The 24,499-nt window shown below is 41.5% G+C and overlaps 1 protein-coding gene across 1 annotated transcript in view; it reads left to right on the top strand.

Moving 5' to 3' along the window:
- The window catches only part of cntnap2a (contactin associated protein 2a), a gene marked incomplete at its 5' end in the record, with an annotated part of 287,105 nt that overhangs the window by 115,262 nt on the left and 147,344 nt on the right, over positions 1-24,499 (top strand). The window contains 2 exons of the mRNA XM_079181068.1: positions 384-494; positions 13,258-13,451. Coding sequence (XP_079037194.1) covers positions 384-494; positions 13,258-13,451 — 305 coding nt within the window. The remainder of the gene's footprint in view (positions 1-383; positions 495-13,257; positions 13,452-24,499) is intronic.

Genomic DNA, 24,499 nt, shown 5'->3' with positions numbered 1-24,499 from the left:
CTTAACCTCCAGCTATGCCTTATGTTTTCTGCTGTTGAGAGCAAGTCTCCTTTTGACAATGGACTGAGTGAATGTGGAAAATACAAGACTTCTGACTTCTCAGCCGAGAATTTAAGAAGGTCTTATCCGTGTCATTTGTTTAACATTTAATTAACAATGTTGTGATTTAGTACTGCTTCAACCACTCAATGGTCTTAAATGCTGAACATAACTGTTTATTCAGCAGTAGAGCATATTTTCTAATTAATATGAAATATACTAATGTTCACTGTTTGCTCTTTTTCTTCCCTCCTTCCTCTTCATTCTATCCATTTTCCCTCTCTCCTACTCTGTGCCTCCTATTTCTTCCTCCCTTGTTCGTCACATTCTTTCTCTGTCCACAGAGAAGTGTGATGAGGCTCTAGCCTCTCCTCTGCCTCACACAGCCTTCACCAGCTCCTCTGTGTTCTCCAACGGATATGCACCCGGATATGCCAAGCTCAACAGGAGAGGAGGTAGACACCCACTCACACACACCATGTCACACACAGACACAGAGGAAGATGTCGATGTGCATGCACTTTCTCTCACACACACGCATACATGATTGATATACATAGAGGGAAGTTCATACTTGCATGCTGCAGAGAGAGGAATGAGTACATATCTAGTTCAGGTATGTGTGCATACATCCTTATGAATGATTGTACAGACGACACGCTGAATGTCCAGTCTGTATAGAGAGACATGCTTCGTAGTGCTGCACAGCTGCTCTCGCCCTCCTCCTCCTCCACCTCCTCTTTTGCTCTCTCTATTTCCTTTTTTTCTTATTCTTCTCTCCCTTTCCGTTTCTCAGCTCCAGTCATTATCTCAGTGACTCAGACTGGAGCTCATTTCCACATCAGTCCACAGCAGACAGAGATAGGACCAGACAATTACACCCCTCTATGTTTATACAATTAATATTTCATACTTTTCCATCTAATGTAGTCACACCACAGCTGACGCAACCGAGCTCAGAGCTGGCAAATAAACACGAGGTATGCTGGTGTATTTAATCATATCAATAGAAATATTGCTGAGAGAGGACAGGACTGCTCCTCATTTAACAGTGACACCCAGCAACAAGGGGCAAAGACGGAAGAGAAGAAGGAAAGAAATGAAGACAAACTTGTCAATGATGTGTAAATATACAGCTTGTGCATTCTGTCCCCACATGCTTTCATTTATCAATCTCCTCAAGGATGGAGGTCCTTTGGAGAATGTGTAATAGTTGAAGCATTTAAATCCAGTTCTCAGGCGTTATTGTTGTACAAAAAAGCTACAGTAACATATAGATCCAGTGTTAAATGCACTTACACAAGATATAATACGTTTCCATATTTGTATTCTATTAATGAAGTAAGGCTGTCACTAAAGGTATTTATTTCTAAAATAGCTTCATCTTTGGACAAGTTTCATGAAATTTGCAGATCAATCTGCCGATGTGTAAATGATGTCTCTTAGTAAAGAACATATTTTGGATAACTTTTGGTTTTCTTACTTCAAGGCAGATATGGTTACTTCTCAGAAAGAAATACAAGACGCAGCCTAAATTACCTGCTTAGGTGTAAAATGGTTGTACAGTATATCCAATAGACTTGGAACTGTTTCTGTATGTATATAATCTTACTGCAAAGAGAAGAAATACTCCGCTGTCTCCCTTTTCCAAAACCTGTCAATTTTGGCTTGTAATTAGGAGCCCAGCATGATCTCGTGACACCTAGTTCTAACACGTCTCCAAAGTGAGATGACATGACATGACAGTCAGAACCACCGCTGTGATAAACTTTATCAGATTTTGACACAAGTATCCCAAAATGGATACATACTGTACCGAGGCAAGTGTCAAAGTAGCGGGGGGGAATGAGGGAAAAGTATAAAGTTTCATCTCATCCTCTTGATGATGGACTTGGTGTCCTCTAAAGAATGACACTGTGTTTTTATGATGAGGTCACCGCCTTATTAGCATACAACATCTGACAAGGGGGGAATATAAAATAAGATAAGTTCTGCAGAAAGGGACGATGAGGTTACACCTAGAAAAAAAAGTTCTTCACAAGGATTAGAAATATGTCAGAAAATCAACTTTTCTTATAACCAAATTCTCATTTTATCTGCTGGGAAGGAAGATGCTGCTCAAAATTTAAATCAGCTGTGTTATTTCTTGTCAGTTTCGAACACAGAATACAAAACAGAAACACAGACATCTAGGAGCGCAAAAACACAATCAAATCTAAATATACACGTTCAAACAGTGAAACATTTGCAGGAAACACTCCCCGAATGAAGGACACACGCAGAAACACTCTAAGGCATAAAATAAGTCGACACATAACATTTAACGTTAGCATGGAACTGCTCACATTCAACACCCATTTACATGAACAAAAACACAGGATCACAAACCCATGCCCACACAGTCATACTATAAAGAGGGGTCCCTCCAAGCAGCTACATTTGGCAGCCAAATGTGCCATCAGTGGCATGAGTGTGTGCTGATAAGCCAATCTTCTCCAATCACCACTGCTATGGAACAGGGGAGGCACAAAATCAATGGGACACACCACTCATATTAAGCTTGTGTTGTGAACGCTGACGGCTATTAGAGTTTTAGGCTATAGGCTTGTGTGTGTCCAGGTGTGTGCGTCTGAATGTATTCCTGGGTGCATGTTCCTATGTCTATGTATGTGTGTGTGTGTGTGTGTGTGTGTGAATAAGAGAGAGAGAGAGCGAGAGAGGTAAAATGATCCCGTAACGATTTTAAAGCAGGCAGCTATCTGCTGAGTGCCAGCCAGTCACCAGGCCTCTAGTTCCAACCCTGCTAATGTTTTTAAGAGAGTATGTGTGTATGAATACCTATATCGGAATAAGTTTGTGCACATTAGTTTATTCATGTGTCTATTTGGAAGAAGGAGCTGGCTAAATGCTCCGTGTCTGGCTCCTAAAACACATTCTTTACTAACAGACTCATCATTATAATGCTAAATGCCCTTTATCTTTGTTTTGAAAACACAATCACTCACAAGCTGTCTCTCTATGCGACATGTTGACTGTAAACTTACACCATGGTGTCTTTTTAAGACCAGCTCAGTTTAATTGCCTCTGGCTTTTGAAGACGGAATAGATTGATGGAGACGTTCTTCTTCGTTCTCTCTTGTACCCTCCCTCTCTCCATATGTTAATATCTAATTCTCACCATCCTTCTTTCTTTTTTTTCTCCCCTTTCTCTCTCGTTATGGTGAGTCTTCCCTACCTCTCACCATTAATTATCTCTGTCCCCCCCCACCGTCTCTCCTTAGTGCCAGTTCATGTATGAGACCCTGCTCATCTCAATAGTGTCAGGCAGAGGGCAAGGTGGGCCCACTCCTGCTGCCAAAACCCTTGAGTCTATTTGCACAGAGAGAGGGAGGAAGAGTGAGCGAGAGAGAAATATAGATGAGGGAGTTATAGAGACAAAGAGAAATTAGATGGCATCTAATGAAATGTAGAGAAGGTTCTTTCCATCACATTTCTTCAACTTTTCCCAACCACATAGTTTCACTTGGTTTGAAAATGGGTCACAGAACATGTTCAACACCGTCATTTAGTACAGACCTTAATCAAGCTAAATTATTTGAGAAACATCTTAACACAGGAATGGCCAAATGTATGCTACAAAGGCCAGATATATAAACCCTATGCAGCAAGCCCCAAAAAACTCTGGATTCTACATTTCCCAGAATGCATATCAATAGCATCTGTCATTGATGGACCAGAAAAGGTTTGAAAAACAAAAAAAAGCGATGAGCTCCTTATAGCTTTTCAATAGTGACATACATTGGCTGCGATCTGCACCCCACTCAAGGCTTTGTTCAGTGCTGCCAGCCGGAGACTGCTGCCCTGTGGATACAGGTTAAAATAGAGCAGGCATGGATAGACTGAAGGCTAAAGAGAGAGGAGGGGAGGGAGGAACGCAAGACATGGAGACAGACTGAAATGGGCAAAAGGAGCAATGTTAAAGTGATAAGCGATGAGCCATGGTTGACAATTTGAGCTCAAATTGTTGAATGCTGAAATTCGACTTCAAATTTGACAAAGCGATCTCAAGCTCCAAGTCTTGTGTAATCACAAAAACAATTTCCATGTGGGTGCATTTTATTATGCCTGCCACCACGGAACTGCACCTGATAATGTGTTATTTTGACATTCATGGAAAACGTGTCATGAAGTGGTTTCGGCTTTGGACAGAGTACCAAAATAATGAATACTTTTTGTGTGTGAAGAAAGTAAAAGAGGAATGGGTGGAATGATGTTGTGTGTCCGTAAATATCCCTGCTGCCATGCCTGCATGTGAGCATGCAGATACTATGCATGCCCACGTTGCTGCGCAGCGCAGACATGGCCAAGCATGAGATTGGGCTGCTAATGACAAACACATGGCCACTGATCTTTATATTCCATTTTCTCTTCTCCTCCTCTCTCTCTTCACCCATCTCCCTCTGTGTTTCTCTCTCCTCCACTGTGGCAGGTCTCTTGCTGCACTCCATCACATCCGTGTCTCCCCTTTCTTTCTCTCCATCTCATTTTCCCTCCATACACTCTCTCTGTACCTGAACAGTCTCAATACCACTCCATTTTCTCAGCCTGTTCCCTCTTTCTTCGCAGAACTCATTATCTATATTTTTCTTCATTCACATTCCCACCTTGATACTTACTTTTCAAAGTTTGAAAAACTTGCCCTGCATCGCCCCCCCCCCCCCCCCCCCGTATTCAGACAAATAATGTCACAGTACTGCAGTACAACTGTGATCTGACTTGCTGCACAATTAACCAGATTGCCCGTCCCTTTATCATGCATTATTTTTCACTCTGTCATCTGGCAAAGTTTTTTGATGTCTCTAGTCGTTGCAGTCATCCATCGATAATGCCGGTCCGCTCCTAATTAAATGACTTTGTCTTCATCTGCTCCATGACAGAGAGATGAAGTACTAGCAGAGGGCTAACCAGCTGTTTTCTCTGTGCTCCCTTTTCCGGCGGCCTAGCATCTTAATTAATTAAGAGACTTTCTGTTAATGTGGTTGTGGTTGTTATGAAAAGAGGCAACTTTGATAAACATACTCTCACATGTTCTCTCGGGTGCCGGAACACGCAGACATAAAGGCAACACACCACGAGCCACCCGCCTGCTCAAACAATTTCTGTTATGTGTGCGTGCCTGCCCACACACTCTCCCACACTAACGGCAAGACCGAGGAGAGATGTTCTCTTGTTTGATGCTCTGCTTTGCCACTGTCACTTTTGTCTGTGTGTCATGCCTGTCACCGGCTGCTCGTCACTCGTCCAAAATCACACTGTGTCTCCATTGCTCAGTCTCAGATCTCATGCCTTTCCTTCTGTACTCTCTTACACATTTAATCTTCTTCATTTTCTATTTTGTTCCCGTTGCTGCTCTATCTTGCTCAATTCGTCTCTCCACTGTTCACTCTTTTCCTCTCATCTGACTCATTTTTTACCATCAGTACCATAAAAGCCATTTACTGTACCCAGTCAGGCAGTGACTGGGTACAGTAATCATCACACACACACATATATGACCACGTAGGCCATTGCAAGTAAACTTAATATTCTGTGGAAAAAAAAGTTGTACATTTAGGAGATAAAAACGTGGATATTCTTTGCAAATGAAGTGGTACATTTGCGAGAAAATTGCCTTTGTCAAGGAACCATATCGCTTCACTTTGCAAGGTTGGATCAACAACTTCATCACACTGTGATCAAACCATCTCTACGGTCAAATCAGCCGACGGTAAAATTGTAGTGCATGTGTACTGTGTATGTTTATACATTGTGAGCTTTGATCAAATATCTTTTATCTACAACAACAGGAAGGAGTCAACTTGACAGCCTAAGAAGAGCTGAACAGTGGAGAGAAAAGTCAGCTGAGACAGTAGAACACTGTTTGATTCAAATTCAAAGCAACCAAAGGGAGCTTTCATAACTTTACTTGTGTGCTGGTCTAATGACCCATAGCCGAGGGTTTCTTGAACAGTGTGAACTGAGATGTGTGAGATGTGACATAAGAAAAATATCTACACGGATTGCATTAGCTGACTGTTTCAAAAGGCAGACATTTTTTGTCAATGGTTCCCACGGGGCATTTCCTGGTTTGATTATGTTTCACTGCCTTTGCTTAGTCAGCGCAATGCTTTTGGTACATCCCCCAAATTGCCAAGTGGACTTTTTAAGTGTTTTTTTTTTTACGGCATGTTCATTGTTATTGGTTTTGGTGTACAATGGGCAATAACTAGCTTTTTGTGGTCCCTTTGTTTGCAGCCTACAGAAACTGAACAATTGATAAAATCTGTGTGTGTGTGCGTGTGTGTGTGTGTGTGCGTGTGTGTGTGTGTGCCTGCGTGTGCATGTTTCTACAAAAATATGTTTAAACGCACTCTTACGTGTGCTTGTGTGTGAAAATATGTATTGTCATAATCAGTATAGCAGTAGATTACACTAAAACACATGCTCCGACTGTGCTACCACTGCAGGGTTATCTGTGTCATCACAGATAAACTTAAACCCTGTTGTGCAAGCTGGAGAAACTCCAGCCATGTTTTGGTCCCGGTTGGCTCCTTTTATCTCAGAAGGAGTCTCTCTCTCTCTCTCTCTCTCTCTCTCTCTCTCTGAATTCCATTTGGCTAGTTCTCACCTGTGAAGGGCACCGCACAGGGACATTTTCACCTGGGTGGCTTTCAGGTAGCAGATTAATCTGATTTCAAACATGCTGCTTGTTAGAAATTCCAGTGTCAGTGTTGCCACTGGAACTAGTCCCAATTCAAATGCATTATGAGGATATATTATAGGGCAGCCATAAGGGGATTGAGTTGTTCTGCACAGACACATTTTGAGACATTGTAGAATGGGTTGATAAATTGCTAAGTTATATCATCAATACCAGTGAATTTCCCTAGTGTGAAAAAAATGGATTGGATTTTTCTACTCTTTCTTTGTTCATTAAAGGATGTTCGATCTGTCTTACAGTGGCTGTTATTAATTAATCAAAGTTATTTTGTGTTCATCCATTCACTGTTTAATTTATAAAACATCAAACTAATTGTGAAAAGGCCCATGATCGTGCCTTTTTCAACTTGCTTTTGTTGACAAACTTCAAGATATATATTTAAAATTATATTAAATAATGAGAAAACACAGAGTTTGAGTCCTCACATTTAGGAAGTTAGTCCAGTGTATTATTGGTTGATTACACATCACAAATGGTGCAAACTAAGCAATAAACCAGCAGCATCTGATTTGGACAGAATAAATGACTTCACTGAATGCTCAAAGTAGACTTGCAATTTACTATAAAGCAATGAATTTCTGTCTGTCTTTGGACATATCCTTTGCATATCTCAAGCACCGTTTATCCGATCTACACGTTAAATATTCATAAACTTTGAAAAAACTAGTGACGGCATTCTCTGCAACAGCGGGGGGGGGGGGGGGGGGGGGGGGAGCTCGGTGCTCTGCGAACTGAGTCGAGCATGTCGTCTGCAGTAGGTCATTACAGACTGAGGCTCATTGACTGCAGCCACAAAGTGCATCTCGACGAAAAATGTGCAGTGTTCTGGGGCCAGAAGATGTGTTCATGTGTTTCAGGCGGGAATACAGTCTTTGTAATATGAAGCAACATGTCACAAGGTTTGACTATCCCCAACTTTTAGTTTGGCCGCACTCTGCTGCAGAATCAATCCGCCTCCCACAACTTCCCGTGGATATTGCATGGCAGCTCGTTGTTGGCTGCAATCCACCGCTGCTTGGTGTGTTTTCAGCATTAAAACCAAACTCTTCTTCACTTCTCTGGACTCAACGAGCGCTGAGTCATTCTCGACGGTTGACGGGGGGACGCATCAACCGCTCTGCATGTGCGCTTCCTATCCCCTGAGCAGTAGGCTATGCACTGCACTAGTGATTGAAATAAGCACACACAAACAAATTGATGCCCTTAGTGTTTATTATCTAGAAAACAACCTATTATCAACAGTAATCTCAAAAAGTTGTCAGCTTCAATGGGGTAAAATCTAGGTGGCAGTGTTCCCCTAGTTTTAGCCTCTTGTAATTCCAATGCTTTGTTCTCTACGTCGTCTTCTTGGGTTGTACTCGTTCTCCATCCTTTGTCCTGATCTCTATCTCCTGATCTTTTTCTCTGTGTTACTTTCCTTCCCCCCTTTCTTCATCTCTTTCTCAAAGGTGGTTTCTTTGACCTTCTCTGCTCCCCTGTTCTCTCCCCTATCCTCCTCCCGCTCCTCCTCTCCTCCCCGAACATCTGTGTGTGTGACAGGTGAGAGAACTGTGACAGTCCCCCGACGCTCCTCCCCTCCCATTTCTCCTCCCATTTTTTCGTGCCTTTTCCTACGCTGATGCTTCTGTTCTCTCACCTCCCGTCCCCCCACTGCCAACCTGCTCCACCTCCACTTTATTCTGTCAACCTCTTCTCGCTTCTTCCCTTTCTCCCTCAGGCTTTCACCTTTCACTGCACCTCTGTTCTTTCTTTTTATATATATATATCACACTTCACCCCACTCCTAACCTCTGTCAAGCTGCCCCTCCTCACCTCTCACCGCTCATCTGTTCCTCTTTTTCCAGCCGCATTCCTTCCTCTCCAATCTATGACAGCGTCACTTTTTTGGCCGCTTCTGTGTTTTGTTCCCCCACATCCTTTATTCGTGTCGCTTGTTCCTCCTCTGAACTCCACCATTGAGCTCTGTAGCCCACAGCTCTCTTTTCTCATTGCTTTTTTTGGTCCGTCTCTCAAAATGCTTGCCATCACTTTTACGATCTTTGGAACCTTTTCGTCTCTACACTTCTCAATCTATCTGTCTCTTTGTCATTCCGATCTGTTGCTTCTAATAACCCTGTAACCCTAACATGCCTTCTACCCCATCCGTCCTCTTCAACCCCTTTTTCTCAACCATTACTCTGTCCTTTCATATATCCCTTAAAGCCATGTTCAGACCGACAGAAGCACTTTTTCAAAAGAGCAGTCTCCTCATTCATTTTGGTGAGATAGCGGGGTCAGAGTAATAAAGTGGAACCTGGCTGAACCTTTGATAGAAAACAATGCAACAGCATCCAGCATTGCACGGAGCTGGTCAATCAAATGGGATGTATTTTTTTCTATATTACATTGGAACCCGATTGCCGTAATTCTAATGTTCAGAGCTTGTCGAGACGGAAGATGATTGTTGCCCGAATACCTTTCCAGAGTTGTAAAATCTTTTCTCCTAGTTTTGTGAATTGTTTTGCATCTGAAAAGTCTTCAAACTCGAAGGTGTATGGACGTACTCTAACTGGCTTTGATTGAACGGAATTATGTCACTGTCTCACCTTTTCTCACATCAATAATACATTCATACTGTAACAGTTTGTTTACAAGACAACATGGAAGAAGATCTAGATGCAAACTTAGGCCAGAACGGGAACTATACTGGAAAGAATGGTGGCAAACAGGCTTGCAGGCAGCAGGATCAAACATAGGCAGCATGTAATTAACAAACTAACAGGACACGGCAGGCACACGATGCAGGCAGGTACAGGTAAAGATGCACATACAGGAAGTATGTCTGGAACCTAAAGGCATACATTCACAATCTGGCAGAGAGCCAGTGTTAGAGGGCAGATACATATACAGAGTGTGGCTCTTCAGGAATGAAAGGCAGGTTTGCAGCACTGGTGGGAGAATCTGGTGGTGAATGGAAGATTTGGAAAGTTCTCAAGCATTGCAGGGGCCCCAGAGGGGAAGTGTGAAGTGGCTGAGCTGTAAAACAGGCACACAAAATGTCTGGTCCTGATGTCACATACCAATGCAGCCTCTTGCGTGTTTTACCTGCAGTGCAAATTTCAGTGGTTTAAGTTTGGTCACTTTTGCTGTAGCACTGCAGGGTAGACAATACCTGTCATGGGCAGCACACTGCTCCCGATATACAGGGATGGGTCAAATGCAGAGACACATTTCCCCCTTACCGGGATGAATATAGTATAATAAAAAATAAAAAAACAGTAACGGCTTTGAACATTGAGCCAAATGTTGCCAACTGCTTTCTTTGTGGTTCTTATCACTGGTTTGACTCACTGGATGAAGACTGTGCATCCAAGCCTGCCATTAGCCGCTTAGTATTTCAGATGGATTGTGATGGGTTTTCATACATACAAACAACCCCGAGTGTTTTATTACCTTAGTGTTCAGGCAGGCCTTTCTCCAGCGCTGGTACAGCGATAAAACGAAGAGTGAAGATAAGTTTGGCTTTGCGAGACGACTCGGTGACAACAAGAGTAAGGATGCACTGATAACAATATTGGGTATCAAACCGATACTGTGCTCATGTACTCGTAAAAATCAAACCGCACCCGATACCACTACAGCAACCTCTCACCAGTTGAGCCCAATAAGCCACCCAGCTCTGCAACAATAGCCTGATCCACAAACGGCTTAAATTCATCAAAACGAGCAGTCTCCAGTTCAGCCGTCAGGTAGAGATAGCAGCCACACTGTTGCGTGCATTTTCATGGACACATGCAGACACTTTAGTCTCCACCGCATCAATTAGTTTAGCTGCAAGGTTGTCAGCTGTGTGTTTGTATTTGACACCAAAATAAGTATGTCAATAGAGTGTTTGAGGATTCATGCAGAAATGGAGCCACACACCCTAGCTTAACTTTCAGAGAAACAGACACTAAAATATTTTAGCAGAATACCCACCTCTACAATGTACCACTATTAATCAGGAATTTTCATTACCGTACAATGCACATATATTCTAACTGTTCCTCTCTCACTTCCTTATATTGTCCTGAACTCTACCCATAACTTTTTTAATCTTTGCCATCTGTTCTATGTCATTTGAACCCACTTGCAGTCTCATTCTCCGTTGATGTTGCCCCCTTTCCAGTGTTGAATGGGTTCAGTTTATCTCCTTCTCCCAAGTTACTCATCCTTTTCCCTCTGCTGCGTTCATCCTCCCCTCTTCACGTTTGGCCTCATCTATCACCTTCTTTACCATAACTACATTGCTCCCTTTTTGCTGTCCTTTTTTTCATCCCATCCGCATGCTATCTACCAGAGCCATAAAAGCCTCTCTCATCACTCCCTCTTCTCCACACCTCATCCATCTCTGTTACTCGCCCTCGTTTCCATTTTTCTGCCTTCTCCCTTCGCTTGTCACCACCTCAACACACAGCTTCTCGTCATTCTCTTTGACACCCCATCCTCGATCTTGTTCATAGCATCACACTGCCTTGGTCATTGTCCACTCAGCCTGCTTTCTTAATCTTTATTTTCTGTTTACTGTCTGTTTATGATCACTATCACCTCACCTCTCCCAAACTCAATGCCTTACCCTCCATCCCCTCCGACTCTTCCCCTTCTGATAGTGTTTTATCCCCCCAAGGGAATGGCTTTGCTGCAACGGGTTTTTTGAGGTATTGACGTTTCCACTGATACGGGCCTGGTTATCTGTCAAGGCCGGGGCTGGAGTGTAATGGCTCTGTAATTGGATAAGATATAGGATTTTTGCCAAGGGGAGATACATCGCAAACTGCCTCGCCCTCCATTTTATCATATGACTATCATCGTTCATGCCTCCTCCACTATACGTGGTGCTCCTCTCCCACTCCTTTGTACTTTCTTGGTCTTACTATCTCCCTTTTCTAACTTTGTCCATATGGTTTTGGTTTTTCTCTCTCATTGTCATTTTAAAATCAGTCATTCTCCTTCACTTGTGCTTTCAGCCTGTCACTTTCTTATCCGTATTTGTGTCCTTTTCGAAAATTCCATCACAGAGAATCAAAGAAGACGGCCGTGACATGGCCAAGTCGCAGTCCAGCCACCACCCACTCTTCCCGATGATCATTTCACAGTTGCATTCTGTCACAAACTCGGCTGATACATTTTTGGTGCTTCGCCTGTATGTGTGTGTGTGTGTGTGTATGTGTGTGTGAAGGTGTGTGTGCACTTGTCTCTCGTTTTATGTACTCTAATGCACTCGGCATGCATTTTTCTTGTATTTCTCACACTGGTTTGACTGCTCTCACAGTAGCCCACATACCACGTTGGCATCATGCCTCTGTTGCTTTACGCTTACTTTCTAATGGCAGACGACATCAGGTTAGTGGAATCTGTCCAGCATTTTACTTTATTTTCTGTCTAGCAGTTTTCTTGCTCTTTTTGTTTCTGCAACATTTAATATAAGGGTCATTTAACCTGTGAGGTTCAGGGGAGTTTGGCCCCCGCCTTAGACACCTGGGGGTGTGATAGGGGGCAACCTTTGGAGGACTCTGTCTGGCAATGAGGGCAAAGCCATGAGGTTTGAGGCTTGCACAAGGACGCAGAGAGGATTACGGGACAAGCACAGTCATCTATTCCAACAGTCAAAACTGTACCATTTGTAGCCGTGGGAAAATAATAATAAAATGCTCTCCTTTAATGCTTAGTCATTTTCTAAACTATGTGCAAAAAGGTAAAGAGGAGGTTATCTAATTTCATTCAACATTTAAAATATTTCCACCTTTGCTTTTATTGTCCATGTTTGAGAATTATGGGAAAAAAAATGTTGCATGTTCCACCAGAGTTAAATATCACTTAATTCTGCTCGGCACTCAAGGATGCACATATTGAACCAAAGCTTAACAAATGGAGATAACTATAATATTTAAATATATATATATAGATTTAAATATCTGTTCCATTCCAGTTTTAAGTTCTTTGTGCTTAATAGATATCAGTGACGGATCAAATAGGTAATCATCATCAATCTGCTCATATTCAAATCGTGGATTTCATTCTTAGCCAGTTGAGGTGTCTGCTGTGACAGCGACAGATAAACAACTATAAGATACTGAAGAAGAGTTTGTACACTTTTCCAGTTTCAGTCTTGAAGCCAATGTCTGGGGTTGCTCTCTGCTGGACACTGACCATTAATAATAGGAAAGACTATAACTGTAACTCCACATTCTCTTTGTAAAATGTCATTTTGGCAGAACCATGCTGCTCCTCTGCCAACCATGCTGCTCCTCCCCAGAGCTTGTTTTCCTTGCTAATAAGATATATTGAAGTAAAAAAACAGTTCCCACTCTTTGCTACTTTGTATTTAATGATACCAGGGCCAAGCCATTTTACTTCACAGGCTGACAGATACTGTTATAGGGATATAAGATATCTGAAGACAAACTGACTTCCCACCCATTATGTCACTGACTCTGCAGGTGCTGGTGGTTGGTCTCCTCTGGACAGTGACCATTACCAGTGGCTACAGGTGGACCTTGGTTCCAGGAAGCAGGTGAGCGCCATAGCAACACAGGGTCGCTACAGCAGCTCTGATTGGACAACGCGGTACCGTCTCCTCTACAGCGACACTGGAAGGAACTGGAAACCATATCACCAAGACGGCAACATTTGGGTGAGTGAACAAGAAGTGTTGGTGCGTGCGTGCGTGCGTGCGTGCGTGTGTGCGTGCGTGCGTGCGTAGGTGTGTGCGTATTTGTGTGCGTAGGTGTGTAGCTGCACGCAATGGCCAGAGGTTATCAGATAGCAGTAGGATCATCAAAGACAGAGCTCTATAGGTTTACATTGTTGGGTAATAATTGTATATAACCATATCCAAAGTTATTATTTTTTCAGTTGATTCTTTAACTATATTATTATTTCCACTTCTATTATTTTTTGTCGTTACAATATGTATCACTCAAGATGCATGTGTTAAAAGTACTAATCAAAAGGGAAACACTTTTTTTATGATAGAAGAGGATATTAAATGACACGCCGCTAAATGGAAATAGCGTATTAGAATGTGAAGCCTTCCTTTTCACCCCTGTGTAACCCAGAGAAGAAACCGTTTGTGAGCGCGTCACTGCGTGGTGCATAAAGTCATCAATAGATTAGCTCAGTTTTTACCAAATGTAATATCAACCACAGCCTTTATTCAAGCACGGATTGGTTCTAGATGGAAAAATACAGAGAGAACAACATTTGGAAATGAACCATTAGAAGTTTATTCCTTGACATTGATGTGATCTCTGTGGCTTTATTATCTATCGTATGTCTCTTATTCCAAGTCAACAGACCTCTGTCACAGCACTTAGCAAGCACTCGAGTTAGGCATCATTGATCATTAGCTGATGGGTTAAAAGCCCACACTATTCACTGTTGGTGAAGAGCTACAGGTGATAACAGATGGGCTTTCAGCAAGAGGAGAGAGGAAGAGAAGAATAGCCCTGTCATGAATAATGTTGACACACACCAAGCTAGTCAACATTAATTTAAAACCTGGAAGTAAAGGGGAGGGGCTGTTTGCTTTTTTTAATCTCCACCGGTGGAGACAGGATGTGTATTTTTTTTTCCCCGGTCCACCTGATTCTTATCCGCTGGAAGACCATAAGGTATTCCCTTTACTTTAATGGTCAGGGACGACACATTAATTTACATCAATATGACGTAAATGCTTCAGATTTATCAAAAAGGTATTTGTCAAAAGGAAATCTAGTACAATAAAAAAAACATAAAACAGTGTAAGCATCTACGTTAGTGTGACGGGGCCTTAGGAGGAAAATGTGAGGGAACCAACAACGCCAGCTGGAGAATTACACCCCAGGAAATATAAGCTTAAGATATTGTTTTGAGAATTGAAAAGGCACAGATTTTGTTACTGATATGAGACAGATGTGTTTCGTAGAATGAAGCAAAGGTTTTATTTAAGGAATCAAAAATAATCAAATTTGCAGGGACTGGAGCTGCAGGGGAGGAAAAATATGAATGGACAAATGAAAATGACTGGTACCCAATAAGGGATTGAAAAAAATGATTTATTACATGTTAAGCTAAGAAGTCTGTGCTAAAAACTCTAAAACGATCACAAATGTTAATATTCTAAAATGTCCTATCCAACATAAACCGAGCAAAATGTTGGGATTTAAGTTGAGGCCACTGGTTGGAGAGGCAGACTACACTGAGGAGTGCCCAGAGGAGCTACGGTAAACCACCTCAGGCACAATATAGCCATCCTCACAACAGAAATGGTGCAGTCTACACTCGTAGACCAGTGTTTGTACATGCATGTATACGGGGTAGGGACCTCACCACTGGTGCCTAGCCTCCCAACAATGGCACTCTACTTCACCTGAAGAAAAAGGGAACTAGTACCAAAAATAATCAACACAAACAAGCTAACTAACCCAAATGGTTTAACAATGCAAATTAAACAAAACGTCGAAGCAAAACAGACGCAAGCAGCAGCTACACATGAAAAATGAGGATTAACAGGGCTCACCATGCTGCAAAATAATGCAATTTAATGTTGTGACTATACTAACCACCTCATATATGGGGTATTAACATATGCATCACTAATCGAAGGCAGGACAGCAATGGGCTTTCAAAAACAATTTCCAGCCAAAATGTCCAGTCCAGAGGTAAAATAGGCGGCTGTCTTTCACAAAGGTCGGCATGCTAACTAATCACATAAAATAGATAACTGTAACACAAAATATCACGAGCCACCACAGAGACAGAGGACAGGGGCCACAAAAGAATGAGGCCATGCCAATAGGTGCATTTTATAAGCTGGACCTGATTATGGAGTTTTTGGGGGGAGGACCCAGCCTGAGGGCTGCGTTCACAACACATTCACTACTGGGGGTGCATTCCCCACCACATTAGGAGGAAAAAGCTTTGAAAACACATGGAAGAAACAGAAGCTGACCCTGTTGACCGCTGTTTCTGAAAGTTCACTACACATCGGATGGTTATTAAGTAGTGAATCCGATAAGGGAAATTGAATTTTCCAAAGTGCCTGAAAGAATTGGAAACAAAAGCCAAGCAGTTACACATATTCAGAAGAAGCATTTTTACTTATCTGGGGTTAGCCTTCTTAACTTTCCTTATTAAATAGAATTGGAGCCCAATGCGTACCCTCTCGGCTGCCACACTGACACACCATATGGTCTGATCACGACATGAACATCCTACAGCCGAATGTTTTAACACAAGCAAATCATTGATGCAGCTTGTTAATTCTTAATGACACATAAGAAAGTGTTTCCTGATCCTATCTTTTAACTGACTCTTTTCTCTCAAATGTATTCCTGAAACACTGCAATTCAAGCGTTTCTACCTCTCCTGACAAGGCAGGAAAACACTGGTCAACTAATGTGTTGACAGTGAGTATGTCCTCTCATCCTAAGGTATAAAGCCTCAATAAAGATCCATGTGCACCATCACACTTTCCGTATGAAAATATCCGAAACACGAAGAATCTTGTTTACCAGCCACAGAGTTAAAATCTCTTGTGGGTGTTTGTTTTCATAAATTTTTTTGCATGTGTGCATTTTTTTTCTGTGGGTATTAAGCTGCATTCAGCGCCAAATAGCTTCATCCTTATTCGCTCTTTTAGTACTGTTAGGACTGGATGCAGTGATAAATATGGATCATTTACAGTTGAAAGTAAATTAAGCTGTTGTTTTTGTGTGCAGCATCATAATTGTTTGCCGATTATTTATTCAGAAGTGCTTTCCTTCTGCCATTAATCCTGATTCATTGCCTCTAATATTTCTGCAAACACATTCATCCTGGATGTATTTGTAACTAAAGACGACGTTTTTTTCTGTTTTGCCTCAATGTATGACATATATATTGCTTTTTTATTTATTGCCAGTGTAATTCAAAATATTGCTTGTGTAAACAAATACAGAGCCAATAATTTTAAGCTGGGCATATACCATCAATAACCCCCAGTGCAGTAACAAGCAAATCTGGAGCCATTTGTTTCTCTCCGTCTCTTGTCTTATTTAGAAGAGGCTTTGGGTTTGCAGCAATCTACAGGAGTACACACACACACACACACACACACACACACACACACACACACACACATGCTTAAAACGAAAGATTACACCTTTTTTTGTAAATGTGTGTTTGTGTGAAACTGGCGATAATTTTGCAGCTATCAGCCCTATTGATCACAGGCACGAGTTGGGATGATAGGGCGCTTAAGCCAACTTAATGTTCCAGACACACACACACACACACATACACGTACACGTACACGCTGCTACCATCAGGCCGTGTTTCAAGCCATTCAATCACATTCGGCTCAATCCCATTCACCGCTGGATGAGGTTCACACAGCGATCTCCAGAGAGAAAACCACCTGTCCTGCAGTCTTATGCATGAAGGTTCTATTCGGGCACATTTTGCCGCCAATCACCGCCTGCCGTTACTCCACACTGATGGCTTAACTCTTTCACTGCCAAACTGAGAGGGCAGATTTCAGTCAATGCAACAGTGTTGATGATAGCTGAATTGCTGTGACTGTGAGTCACTGGGGAGGAGGGTTGGTAAAGGCCTGGCATCTGCAGTGTTGGTTTTGTGAAAAATAATGTTTTAATGTCTCTCTACACTACTGAGGAGTCACAGTGACATTGATAAATGACTGCGATAATTAAAACTGGTCGAACAGAGGACACCGCTAAGAGACTGTCAATACTTGAATTAATCAGTTATACAATAATCATACTTGGGGGAGCAATCGTTGGCTGTAATGAAAGATGCATACAATAAATGCAGAGTCAAGGTTTGAACAAGTTTACTATCGTGTAATGTGGTCCACAGTATACGGTTTGTATCTTGTGTTTTACCAGGACGCACATAGACACTAGAACAGTAGTGTCGTGATACACAGTCCTGCCTGCTACAGAAACTGGTAATAGTATCTGCAGTAATGTGCCTAAAAAGAAGAGGCCGAGAAGCCTCATCAGGGTTTTGATCTCTCAGAAAGAGGATGTACAAAATGCATTTAATATGTTAGTTAGACCTTAATGATGCATATGAAATGGTTTGCACTTTGGCAATGAATGGCAATATATGAAATTTAAAGAAAGATGAATTGATTTACTCACTCACTTATTCTCTAAAAATCTTCACTCATAAAATAGTTGGAAAAATTACAGGACATTTTAGAAACGTGCACTTCTCAGTGACAGGTTACAATTTGTCTGGTGTATGTCTTGGAAACCTTTTAAGTGATCATCTTGTCTTTTGTCAGTTTAAGTGTCAGACTTTGATCCACAATTACAGCTTCATGATTTAATGTGTCTCAGTGGGAAGATAAAAAGCTAAATGTGGTGTGTAGTGAATTCGGTGGAAGCACAGGAAAAAAAAAACATGCTCTGTCTGACTGCACATTAAAAGGCAATTAACTTAACAAACTAACAAACATTTGAAGTCACATTCTCGTCCCACATACTTGTTTACCATAACTCTTGTTCAGATAATGCCAGCAGGCCCTGTCACAATGTTTATTAATGTGGGTGAGAAGCTTGTAGCTGTAAGCACCCCAGGTCAGTTGACAGTAATGTATGTATCCAATAAACTAGCTCAGTTCGTACCGCAAATCTTAAGCTGATACAGGATCAAACAGGGACGCGTTAATAATGGTTTCTCACTGGACCAATGAAAAATGCTATATGTGATTTTTGGTTTTAGTACCATACTTAAATATGGCATAAGTTCCTGCGACCCCAAACTTTCTTCATTTGACTGGTTTCTATTCCATAATGTATTACGTACACGTCTCTTTTTATATGTTACAATTGCTTGTGGCAGCACAAGGTTAGAGGTTGCATTCAAATTATGCAGCTTGTGTGTGTGTCTATGTTGGTGTTTGAGGTGAGATGCTTCCTCAGATTATACCGGATAGGAGAAATAGTGCATCATATACAGATGACTGTGCTTCAAACAAGGTTTCTACACCTGTAAATAGTGTGTATGTATGTTGCTAATATTCACCAAGATATCTTGACACCTAATAGCAGTTACCGCAAAATACTGCAGTGGGGGAAAACATAAGATATGTTTCTGTGAATCTACAGCATAGAGAAACTGGGATCTTTGAGATAAACAGTGGCATAGGACCCATATATTAGTATAAGCCAATGTGCTTGGAGACACATTACTGACCTTATTTTGTCAACTGGCTTGGTAGTCTTTTTGGTCCCTGCTAAAAAATGTAAATAAACAGGGCATAAGGAAAGTGAATTATATTTACCCAAAACTCTGACTGGTTTTCTAATCAAACTCATATCATACAGTATGGTATCACAATTATCGATCCACACATGTTGTAAGATTAACACACGCACACAGTGAGGCATACGGCCTATTAATTAAACACCCGTATCGGATGCTCTGTATCTGCAGATACCCCAAACCCAGGTATCAGTTTCTGGACTGAGATACAGATTCCTAGATTCAAACTTACAGAGAGCTGTACACAAGCCAGAATACTGCGGGAGCACAGCAGCCAACAGAAACCGAGCACGGTGAAGTTTGTTGCTGTCTCCGTCGCTGTGCACATGCCGCAGAAACATCCCAGCTGTCAACAGCTGCGGAGCGAGCCACCTCAGTCACAGGGCCTCTCTGTCGGCTGTGATTGTAACGAAGCTCCGCCTCTGTTCCCCAGCTCTATATTCCCCTTCAGTAGCGCCAAATATCTGATTCCAACTTTATATAATGAAACTAGTTGTTTTCCAAATGCACTGGTAGTTAAGTGTCAGCTCGTTTGTGTCGCTAGAGAGAAAACAACATGGCGGTCCCAGACTTTGGAGACACCCAGTTGACTATCTTTGGAGACAAGCTTGCACAGAATGAGTGACAGATTGTAGTCCAAAGCAAGTTTCTGCACCTGTACTGGAGTAAATGTGTATACCTGCAACCTCACTTTTAAAAAAAACTGCAACTTGCTTTAATTGTGTGTGATATTTTTCAGTCAGTTATGAGAAAGAAAAGAAACAAGAAGCATGAAAGCACAACGCTGACTTTTTTGAACTTGAGTGATTTCCCTAAGATTTAAATCGTCTTGCATTTTTACATCTGATTAAATACACCAGACATCAAGTGCCTCGCACATTTCCATTTAGGCATTTGGCTGACACTTTTATCTAGAGGGCTTACATTAGGAGGGACGTAAGTGTACATTATAGAGCAAGGGACCTCAAAGACAACACTAAAGCAAGGAAAAATGAATAAAAGTAGTGTAAAAAGAAGGATAAAAAGACTGCTCCGAATATTTTGCATTTACTGTATGTATTAAAGTGCTCATAAAGGAGGGGTGTATATGAAGACACAGGGAACTGGTCTGGAATTTAAACAAGTCTTGGCCTACAGCCTTTAGACACTCTAACAGAAGAACAAAATCAAATATGATTAAATATATATAATATATGATGACTTATATACACACATATATATGAATGAAGCATAAACATTGTGTAATGTATTTATAAGTGCTGTTTCGGTGCAAAGACAAACTACCATCTCGTGGCTTTTGGAAGACCCAATAGCTGGTGCTTGTGCAATCTTTGCATGAATTACAGACATTGGTAATGTCCTTTTTTGAAATAGACACATAGCTTCATCATCCCTACGTATTCTTGGGATGACCCCTGTGTTAAGAAGGACCAAATACTTCACTCATAAATTACTATTCAGCTGACGAATCTGTGGCCTGCTAAATGTCAGCTTGTAATTGAATGATCGGGAGGGGTCCTCCGGATCTCAGCAGGAGTGTGACTGTGCTGCAGTTTCACTTTGTATTTACTATGCTCCGTTTATTACACTATTATTTAATTCATCATACGATGATATTTTTAAGCTTCACTTATGATGAGTCTGGCATTGACCATTTTCCTTGTGAAGCCTCTCATTCAAAAGCATATGGGTGAGAGTGGGAGAGAGTGAATGAAGTGTTGGCTTCGCTCTGATAGTAGCAGGGCTGTAGGAGAGGTGGGGGATATTCTGTAGAGACAAATATATTTATGGTCTAATTATAACTGTGCAATCTAGCAGCAACTACATTCAGTGCAGCAGCTTTTAAGAAAAGCCTCAGATGTTTGAATATTGATAGCCTTTCATTAAGTCATCTAGAAATCATTTCAAACAGCCCAATATTCCACCATAAACCTAGTGGTCTAAGTGGTGCTTCACACAATGGCACTAATTGCTTAAGCCATTAACACAAGAGAAACAAACAGCCATTGTTGATCTGTCGAAGTAGTCTTGAATGCCCATTTTCTCACTTATTTTTAAGTGTTCTGGAATTAGGCATCAATTACAAAATGTTATGTCAAAGATGCACACTACATTAAACCATGCATTTTTTAACTCAAGCCAGTGACACTATGCAATGGTTCAAGTCAAAAAATGGAGATGATCTATAGCTACAGCCCAAACAGCAACTGGTACCAGCTGATGAGAGGGATTGACGAGGGGATCAAAGGAGATTATTTACTGCAGAGGAAATGAGGTGAACTCATTTGATATTAATGCAAGATCTTTAAGAGGTTTAGCATTCTGTTTGATGTGTGTATTAATAGATATCATCCACTTGTGTTGACCCTGATCTGATCCTTCATATTGACCACATCAATTGCTTAAAAAAAAAGGCAACTACGCACCCACATGCATGAAAAAGATGTTCATGCACACACAAGCAACTGCAGTCAACTGCTCAAAGGAATTGTTACATCCAGAATTAAAGTCCAAAATGTTTGACTTTCATCCGACCACAGAGAAACGCATTGCTCGCAGTCATGAATATGACTTTTACGGCTTTTTTTTCATCTACATTGATATAAATTCTCCTCTAACTTTCGGCTCTATATCTTGATCCACTGCTGTGACTTCACAGGACTCAAACGTCAGCCTCTTTAATGTCACTTCACTCCATTCCAGATAAGAGTTGTATGGAAATTAAAAAATTGCTGAGTGTGAATAATAAGGATGATGAATTGAATCAGATAGAGAGGACACTTCCCAGTGAGTCACGGAAGTCTCCTGTGGTACAACTTGAGCGGCTGCTGTAAAAATGTAATAGTACTGTCATGAATATGAACATTGTACTTTTGAGATGGGGGACAAGACATGGCACTGAAAAGTCTGTGACATTACACCTTTCCCATTTTATAGCAACAGTGCACAGGTGGTGCCGTGATAATCACTTAAAATTATAATTTTTTTATTTGTATTATTTTGTCCACAAGACTGTTGACTGTGAGTAGCATCTGTGTGCCTCATTTTGCTAAATAGAACTTCCCGCTTTCATTATGGTTCTCGTGTGTCCTACAACTAACGTCAAAGCTCTGGGTGAGTTGGCGGTGTGATGCAAAAGGGGGAGTCGAACATGAATGAGTAAATAGGCTGGCCCACTCAAACATCATGCCAAAACACACACTCGCTCACAAATAAGGAGTCGTTAGCAGGCACAGACGCATGCACATATACACTGCAAATTAGCTCCGTGTGGTGAGTGAGGTTTCACAGCAGAGCCAGGGAGGCAGTCTTCACTCCATCAGTGTTGGTCCCTGGTGAGCAGAGGGGAGAGAGGGTGCCAAATGTTCACCGCCTGAGTAATGGGCTCTTAAAGCTCTATTATTTCCCTGTGTGTGTGTGTGTGTGTGTGTGTGTGTGTGTGTGTGTGTGTGTGTGTGTGTGTGTGTGTGTGTGTGTGTGTGTGTCTGTCTCTGTAAAATTGAATTCAGTGCAAAAGATAATTTTGTGAAGTTAGATGGGGGAAAAAATACTGACGATGGTATAATGCTGAGACATTTCATTTGTTTTGACAGAGGCCTTTATTTCGTTTAGTTACTCCACAGTAATTAATGATCCTAAATGGAAGTGTAAAGAAAACTATTGACATGGAATTTTTTTGGAAATGTTCCTCATTTTTCAGCTAATAATGTATGTGAAGCAAATGAAAGGATTCCAGTTCCCTTTGTCGCCAGCTCTTCGGGAGCTCCTTTTAGCAGGTGGAAGCAGTTAATGAGAAACTGAACTGAATAGCAATGCTTTGGCACATGACTGCAACGGACACAAAGGGTTGTAATAATGTCCCAGCTCCAGATAGAACATTGGAAACACCTTGCTAGCACAAATAAAAGCATGTATTAAAGTATTTGATGCAAATCATCAAAAGTGCACAGAGCAAAAGATGGTGATACAATAAAATTGTTATAATGAAACATGCAAATGTGCTGTGCAGTTCAAGCTCAGTGTTTTTTTCCCAGATAGCATTGAAGAGTGTTGGGGGAGTAATGTAGAAATGAGGAGAAGAAACAGGAAAACCAGAGACATGATGTGAACTCTCCACTGGGATAGGCAGCATGATATCAGGGATATCAAAAGCTAATATGCATATAAAACTGAGGAGGATGCCCATGATGTAACAGTAATTAGAAGAAATGACATATTTCAGAATTATGCCTTTATTAATGGCAACCAATCCAAACTATTTAAAAAAACACAATTGACTCTCAAAAAAAGGATAAAGCTCAGGTCAAGTTCCTTATTCACCCCGACTGGAACTGTCGACCCAGATCAAAAGTCCATTTAGCTTCTGCCTGCAGCAGAACTTGGTTGTGGTCCCCACCCCTAGTGGGAGGCTTGATTGACTGTGTAGCCCAGAAATGTTATCCTGTGAGCAAGTGTCAATAAGTGTTTAGCCAGAGGAGATGAAGAATCTCTCCCACTGAGGCAGCTTTTTGTGTTCAATAAGTCCCGTTCCCATTTGCTGTATCTTACCCACATAGTTCACCATGGGAGGCACAATCAGATATTTAAGTTAGAATGTGTTCCACTTTCGGGATTCATAAACGGCTTTAGTTTGTTGGAAAGAGGGCAGACGAAGCATGTCTGATGGGTGTTGAAGTGCTATTTTGAAGTGGTAGACGATAATTGATCAAAGCAGTCTCTGAGGTTGGTGTTACATTTAATAGTTTCAGTGGTTTTTTTCTCTGAAAACATAATGCAATTTGTAACACACCACAGTAGCTCTACTAAAATCTGTTTTTCTTAAATATGCCTGGGTTGTAGGCTTTCACTCACAGTCTCATGCGACTTGTGTCTCTTCACTTGTTGGTGAAAACAAAAGATTGTTCTATTCTACTTTAAAATGTTTTAATGATTCGTGACTTGCATTTATCATTACTACAGTTTGTCTGGTCTTGGCACAGTAGAGGCCCATACCCACAACACAACCACCCACAGGCCTTCACAGAAACAGAAATTTCTCTATGGCCCTTCTGTTTTGTCCTGTACACTTGTCGATAAAAACAAAAGACCAGACCAGGCCCGACTGATTTCCCCTGCTTCTGTTAGGAAGGAGCACACACACCCATGCACACACAATGGCCCTTACTCTGGGCTGGTCGAACAAAGCGTCCAGCAGCAACAAGAAAACGTCAGAAAATAGCTTTCACTTGTTGTTTCTCAGTATCTGGAGATCTGTTCTCTGGAAAGGCCTGTCTCTGGCTGTCAAAACAGAGACACACAAAAACATACATACACTGACACGCACGATACGTATTCACTGACACACACACACACACACGGACACACACAGACACACAGGCAGTAATGACAGATGCACATTCAGGAAATGTAAAACATGCAGCCTTGGAG

Source organism: Pholis gunnellus (genome assembly GCF_910591455.1).
Source record: "Pholis gunnellus genome assembly, chromosome: 20".
Taxonomy (NCBI): domain Eukaryota; kingdom Metazoa; phylum Chordata; class Actinopteri; order Perciformes; family Pholidae; genus Pholis; species Pholis gunnellus.
This window is presented reverse-complemented; position numbering and strand designations above follow the sequence as displayed.